The following is a 7,533-nucleotide window of genomic DNA, read 5'->3' as shown; positions in this document are numbered from 1 at the left end:
CATGAGAGGTAATTAACAACGACTCAACCAAAAGTATCAAACTAGTTTAGGTTAATTATCAATGTATTTACCAGATGATTATTCAAATCTTTCAACTTACTTCAAAATTTCAAATACTTACTGTTACTGTGAACTAATTATAAACATCCATCAAATCAAATTCTGTATAACATGAGAAAACTAGCAGCTAGTTTTTGTTTACAGAAAGGCTTTTTGTGAGCTAATGCATGCACAGTTGTCCTGATACAAACACCACTTACGCCAAGTGTATATACACATCATGCCATACACCACCACGTTGAAACCACCACAACCACTGCAAGGTGGCATTCATCGATGCCAAAAAACAGAACCTTTGCGCCACACCATGACTCCACTCTCCCTATAAATCCACCCCACCACCCCTCCCCTTAGTCATCATCACTTGTGTAATCTCTTAACCATGGCTTCTAAATCACTTGTTCTAGGCTTCTTCCTCTGCCTCCTTAGCACCACTGCTCTCGCCACCACTCGCTCGACTCACCTCGGCGGCCCTGAGTTCTGCAACCTACAGCAACTGTATGCCACCCAGCCTAACCAACTGTTTCAGTTTGAAGGTGGTTCCATTGAACGATGGGATGTAAATGATGAACAGTTTCAGTGTGTCAATGTGGAGCCTGCCAGGGTTACTATCCAACCCAACTCCCTTTTTGTTCCTAGCTTCCATCCATCTCCTATGCTTGTCTTCATTGAAGAAGGTATATATATATATATATGTGTGTTAATTGCACCTATTTATTATTAGTATATATATTCTACGAAATCTTAAAAATGTCACTCAAAATCATAAAATAATCTATCTATTCTTTATCTATATTTTATATTATAAAACAAATACTTTGTTTGACATTCAAGTTTCAACATTTCATCCAAACCAAATTTCATCAATAACATACACTATTTATATATATCTGGTGATGTATGTATGCAGGTGAAGGAATCATGGGAGTACACTTCCCTGGATGTGCCGAGACATTCGACACTGGTGTCCAACAACAACAGCAACAACAACAATCCCGTCGTATGCGCGAGCAAGGACAACAACAATTTAGTGAAGAAGGCGATTCTCACCAGAATGTACACCGCTTTAAACGAGGTGACATCATCGCTATTCCTGCTGGCGTTGTCCATTGGGCTTACAACGATGGCAACCAACAAGTTGTTGCTATCATCATGAATGACATCAACAACCCCTCTAACCAACTCGACTTGAGCCCCAGAGTACGTCTGTATATAATATATGCAAGCTAGTTACACAAAAAAAAAACTCCGTATATATGATGAAAAAGGTTGAGTTATATTGTTAATTATTTATATTTGGATAGACATTTTTCCTTGCTGGTGGAATTACAAACCAACACATTCAAGGACAACAACAAGGTCACCAACAAAGGAGGCAGGGACAGCAGCAGCAAGGATACATGAACATGAACAACATCTTTTCCGGTTTCGACACCGAATTACTCGCTGAGGCTTACAACACTGACCCAGAAATCATCCAGAGCATGCAAAGGTCAACTGAAAATGGGGTCATTGTCACAGTCAAGGAACCCATGAGATTTGTGACTCCAGAATACGAACAACAAGGACAGTTCCATCATCAGTCACGACGACAACAACAAGGCGGTCCATCAAACGGCCTTGAAGAGAAAATCTGCAGCTCTAAAGTTCTGTTCAACTTAGATAACCAAAGAGAAGCCGACGTCTTTTCTCGACAAGCTGGAAAACTCAACACTGTCACCGAACACAAGTTGCCCATCCTTTCTTACATGGACTTCAGCGCCGAAAAAGGAATTCTTCAAGAGGTAAGTAATATATATATACCACTTATAGCTGAGTGGTTACAGCCTTATATTCACTTTTCATATATGTATAGAGACTAGAGAGAAAAGTAAATTCACTTTTCACATAGGTATAGACCTATATATCTTACATTGCCACCTCTGCAGAACGCAATGTTATCACCACACTGGTCGATAAACAGCCACACCGTGGTCTACGTGCTCAACGGGGATGCACGAATCCAGGTCGTGTCAAACAACGGACAAGCAGTGTTGGACCAACAAGTGAACAGAGGTGACATGTTTGTCGTCCCACAGTTCTTCGCATCAACTGCTCAAGCTGGACAGAACGGGTTCGAATGGGTGGCATTCAAGACCAACAAGTCTCCAATGAAGAGCCCGTTAGCAGGGTACACATCAGTGATCCGAGCCATGCCACTTCAAGTGGTCGCAAACGCATACTCTGTCTCGCCTAGCCAGGCCCAGAGCTTGAAAACCAACAGGGAGACCGAAAGTCTTTTGTTCTCTCCGCAAAGAACTAGCCGAATTTCTTAAATGTGCACGACATATATGGTTCGGGCCAAGAGAAATTTTAAGGGATGTGTTACGCTGTTTAATGATGATGTACAAGAATAAAAGTGTATGAATGAGGTCGAATATTGTACTAATGGTTTTGTTAATAAAGTTTGGCCGGCCACTAAATTATCCCAAGTTTTCTTTCTATTTGGCACAAATGATTCTAGCTACTTGCAAGTTAATTAATCAATATTGTTTATAAAAAACAAAATTGCAAAACTAATTCATCAATGCTTATCGAAGAAAGAATAAATTGCAAACTAATTAAAATTTCGTATTCACAATTTCACGAAGCAATTTATATGCGCAAAGTTAAATAACACAACTAGCAATCTTGTATATATAGGGTGTAAAGAGTTTGGTCCATCAAATGCATTGTATCACATCTCCTTGTGAGATGATCTGGTCAGGAAATCTTAAATTGGGAAACCGAACGGGAAGAGTTTTACCCCTTAAATCAGGAAACCTGAAAACTCCTACCCATTTGACATGCTACAACTCTGACCCGAAAAAAAATTTAAAGAACAACTCGGCCTTTAGCACACCTAAGGAATTTTTTTTATGGATTTTTCGGCCTATCAATAATAACTTATTATCGTGCATTTATATTAAAAGCCTTATGAAAAAAGTATAACTACTTTATGCTTGTGGAGTTGTGGCTTTATTTAAGTAACGAGTGGTGGTGTAAAAAATATACGTATATCTAAAGATGTTATGTTATATTATCTTAATGTCTCATGACAAACATAATTCACTAATTTTTTTTTATTAATATTTGCTTTTGACAAACATAATTTACTAATTGTTTCTTTAAATACTATCTTCTAGTTTTACAAAGTGTCATGTATTACTAAGAAAATTTTTTAGAAGAATTTATTGTTTCTCCTAATTAACGGGTTATAAGGATTAATAGAGAGTTGTAATGATTTTTAAAAATATGATATGTCAGTTCATAATTAAGGGCGTCTAAATTAAAAATGTTTTTAGCATTGTAGATGGTGTATTTTTGTCTTTATATCCGTCACCAAATAAAACAAATTTGTGCCATCCACATGTTAAAGCTTTGTCCTCGCCCCACGCCATGCGGCCATGGTGTGTGTGATGAGTGACGAGCGATGTTAGAACAGTTGCAAACCGTAGCAAACGACAATTCATCGGTGTTTAATGAGCGAGGGAATAAAGGAGACATTTTTGTATTTCCACAAGTCTTTGAGTCAACTGGTCAAGCTATTTAACAATGCTGAAAAGGTGTTTCAAGACATTAGGTCCATTGGTTTTTTATGGTACAAGTATAGGGGTAGAAACGAAAGCATTTGTTGGAAGGACTCGTTAGATTTCAATATTATGTAAATACGATGATATGTATTCTTTGCCACTTCGCGATGGTGAAGTTGGTATTTGTGTATAAAAGTCAATTTTCGAAAAAAAAAAAAACTGGTCAAGCTGGACACAATGGTTTAAAGTTGGTGGCGTTCAAGACCAACAACATATCTAAAATAAAAAGTAGTGTAACAGGTTCCATATCGGTTTTCCGTTTCATGCCACTTGAAATGATGACAAAAGCGTACAATATAACTCGCCAAGCTTAGCCAGTGCCGACTTAAAGTTTTGATGACCTCACGCGAAATCAAATTTAGAAGTCTAGTTTATTAACATACTAATTAGTTAACCATAAGAAACAAAAATAAAAGTAATTCAAATTATGTTGTTGAACTACTAGTAATAAAAATGTAAATTGATATAAAAAAAAAAAGTGTTACAACAATGCAAATTATATAATAGTACCTAGTCCAAAGTCCAAACAATAAGGGTGCGTTTGGCTCACAGAATTTGATAAAATTTGATGTAATTGGAATTGAATTTCATTCCTTAGTGCGTTTGGTTGTTCAAAAAAAAAAGGAATCACATTCCGTAGGAATGTAAACATTCCATCATTTGATGGAATCTCCATTCCTTAGGGATGGAAGAAGGAATCTCATTCCTTCACACACTTGAATTTGCAAAAAATCAAAAAGATTCTGTCAAATTTCATTCCTTCAAATTCCAATTACTTTGATAGATTACATTCCTTTCAAAAACATTTTATAAACTAAACGCGCCCTAAGCCTATTATACAAAAAAAAAAAAAAAAAAGAAGAAGATAATAATAATAATAAAAATTGAGACTTTTTCTTTTTTTTTTTTGACTCAAAACTATTGCTTAGTCACCATATTGAGGCTGCTATGGGCTGGAGCTTTGAACCAACAGGGAGCCTGAAAGTAACTGTTTTCTCCACAAAGAGACAACCCAAATGTCTTATAATGTGTACGATGAGCCTTGTTTTATCTCCTTGTTTGTGTATGTACAAGAATAAAGTATGAATAAGGTCGAGGTTTTCCTTAATTTGCCTATAAGGATAGAAAGAATATAAACTATAAACAAATAGCTGGAATAGCTCAGTTGGTTAGAGCGTGTGGCTGTTAACCACAAGGTCGGAGGTTCAAGCCCTCCTTCTAGCGAAATCTCTTTCTCTTTTTATTTTCTATTAAATGTTTTGTTTTTTGAGACTACTCCACGAAATACAATCTACTATCCATCATCTCATTTTATAAGTTTAATATACACATATATGATTTTATAACATTGAAGAATTTACTAACTTGTATATCCGTGTATATTTCAGTCTAACATCCAATAAATAGGGTGACATGATGTTTTTAATATTATTGGATCTTCTCGTAAAGTCTTTTGGTGCCTACATTTGGTTGGATCAGTGCTAAATATTCTTGCCTCTGAAGACAGAGGTTATGGGTTCGATCCTCATCTCATGCAAAGGTTGGAGGGTCTTTTCTACCATTTAGGTAGAAACTGGAAGCAGCCTCTCTACTTAGGTAGAAGTAAGGTCTGCCTACATCTTAACCTCCCTCATACACCGTCGAGGTATTGGGGCTCAAAACTCACGGAAGGCGGCACTAAGCAGTTAGTTACCTTTTTTTTTATTTGTACGATCAAATTACACACCAGAGATGTGTTAAAGAACAAGTTTCAACCCGTTAGATTTCGTGTATATATCTGCATGGGCGGTACTAAAGGGGGGGCAAGGGGGTCCAACGCCCCCCTCCAAATTTAAATTTTGTCATGTATTTTTAAATTTTTTATAAATTTTTAAAAATTTCTATAGGTTTTTAACATTTTGCCCCCTTTTAGATTTATTTTTCATAAGTTTTCTAAGCTTACCCCCTTTGAAATTTTTTCCTGATACCGTCTCTGTATGTCCGTGTATATTCCGGTGTTGTTCATATGTGTAACTGTGTAAGTGTATGTAAAAGAACGTTGTTTGAATTTGTGTAACAATCATGATATCAGATACTATCCAGTATCCACAAGCCGGTAAATATTTGTATATATCTATCTATATATAGCGGTAAAGCTTATTTATTGGAGTGGATCATCAGATTATGAAACCGAAACCAACACCGACCATAGATATATAACGCTTGTCAAACACATTTGTTGAACTAGAGGCGTTGATATCAAGGCTTAAATCAACATACTACTCGTGTTTGTCAAAAAAACGTAGTACAATAATAAATAAATCTTTATAATATACGAGTAAATCTTTCATGACAACATTTACACCCTATTTGTCTAAAATTTGATTGAATGTATGACAACAATATATCTATATTATATAATAACATTCAAATATGAATAATATTTTAGACTCTAAACCACAATTTGCGAATCAACCTCGGGTGAACACATTCTAGGCAAAATATGAAGACGCAATACTTGTTCTCCGGCCGGTGTATCCACAACCAATAACCGCGGTGGAGACGCCACCACATCCACCACCACAATCCCAACACCACCACCACGAACGACACACACTCTACCACCACCGGCGGCAATGTGTTCAGCCCCTTTTAACATCTCATTTTCCAAAACATCCACCCATAACTTCATAACATCATCATATTTTCTTAACACGCCTTTAGATTCATCAACAATATATATAATCTTCTCATCCATTGCAGCCGCCGGACCTCTCCAGCCACCCAAAATATCCGCCGGCATTTCCGACCACTCATCGGAATTCACATCATAAACAACACCTTCTTTACCATACGCGCCTTTCCCGTTGACCATATAAAGCTTATCTTTACATCCAATGGCATCAATGGCTTCCATACTAAACTTTGAATTACTTAAAGATTTCATCTTTTTCCAAACCCCATTTGAGATTTCACTTTTTTTATCAAAAAGATTGGATTCTGGATATACCCACTTTTCAACGGACCGAGAAACGGTCTGGGTAAAGTGTGAGCCTATCCCACTCGCGACAACCACGGAGGCGCGTGAGACACCGGCGGCGCACCACCGTCGTGGGTTTGTTAAAGGAGGACCGGAAGCCCATGTATTGGATAGTGGGTTGAAAACTAGAGGATGTGAGACGGCAGGAAGAAGGTCGCCGGAGGTTCCAGCGAGTAGAACAAGATTTCCGGCGAGTGAGTATGATTGAACTGGTAAGTTCCGGGCGATGAACGATGGATGACGGAAGGACACGCGCCGGAGTTGTGGTGGTGTTAGAGTAACAGCTTTCCATTCATTAGATATTGGATCAAAAGACGAGAGTTTGAGTGTGGAATCGTGACTGGAGGAAAGTGAATAGAGTGAAAGAAAGGGCGGAAATGAAGAGGTGTAGATCACGCGCCGCCATGAATGGCAAACGGAGTAAAGAATTGAGGGTGGGACATGAGAAATACAGATATGGGCTATGTGATCAGGTAGGCCAGGTAGTAGAGGTTGGTGGTGATTATTTTCGTCGGTAAGTGTCCGGCGCTTATTCACGGAAGGGATAACGGCGGCGCGTGAGGTAGATGTAGTAGGAGGATAACCATCATCAAGAATTGAAGGTGCCATAATGTGGGAAAAAGGTGTGTGGCGGATGGGAGCTCAAAAAAGAGGGTTGGGATTTGACTAGGAATCGTACCATTTTATACGCAACGAAATATGATATTTCTTTATTTTTAATACATTATTAAAATTATTTCATATTGTTGAAAAGTTTAAAAAAAAAAATTAAAATAACCAATATACCCTTAATGAACCCTCCTTCTTCTTACTTAAATGAAATTATCAAATTGCCTTTAATGA

General features: G+C 37.6%; 2 protein-coding genes and 1 non-coding gene across 3 annotated transcripts; 2 read left to right on the top strand and 1 right to left on the bottom strand.

The window, feature by feature from the left end:
* Window positions 1–442: 442 nt before the first annotated feature.
* LOC122592081 (11S globulin seed storage protein 2-like) lies at window positions 443–2,375 on the top strand. Its single transcript, XM_043764288.1, has 4 exons — window positions 443–737; window positions 971–1,260; window positions 1,365–1,844; window positions 1,989–2,375. The coding sequence occupies exons 1-4, from the start codon at window positions 443–445 to the stop codon at window positions 2,373–2,375; spliced, it is 1,452 nt and encodes a 483-aa protein (XP_043620223.1).
* Window positions 2,376–4,821: 2,446 nt separating this feature from the next.
* TRNAN-GUU lies at window positions 4,822–4,895 on the top strand. The gene has a single exon. It is a non-coding gene; the product is annotated as a tRNA-Asn (tRNA).
* A 1,061-nt stretch (window positions 4,896–5,956) lies between these two features.
* On the bottom strand, window positions 5,957–7,329 carry LOC122592754 (F-box/kelch-repeat protein SKIP25-like). The gene has a single exon (XM_043765051.1). The coding sequence runs from the start codon at window positions 7,297–7,299 to the stop codon at window positions 6,103–6,105; it is 1,197 nt and encodes a 398-aa protein (XP_043620986.1). The 5' UTR covers window positions 7,300–7,329; the 3' UTR covers window positions 5,957–6,102.
* Window positions 7,330–7,533: the final 204 nt, after the last annotated feature.

This window comes from Erigeron canadensis, chromosome 3 (assembly GCF_010389155.1).
Source record: "Erigeron canadensis isolate Cc75 chromosome 3, C_canadensis_v1, whole genome shotgun sequence".
Classification (NCBI taxonomy): Eukaryota; Viridiplantae; Streptophyta; class Magnoliopsida; order Asterales; family Asteraceae; genus Erigeron; species Erigeron canadensis.
The sequence above is the reverse complement of the archived record's forward strand: the minus strand, read 5'-3'. Positions and strand labels throughout refer to the sequence as shown.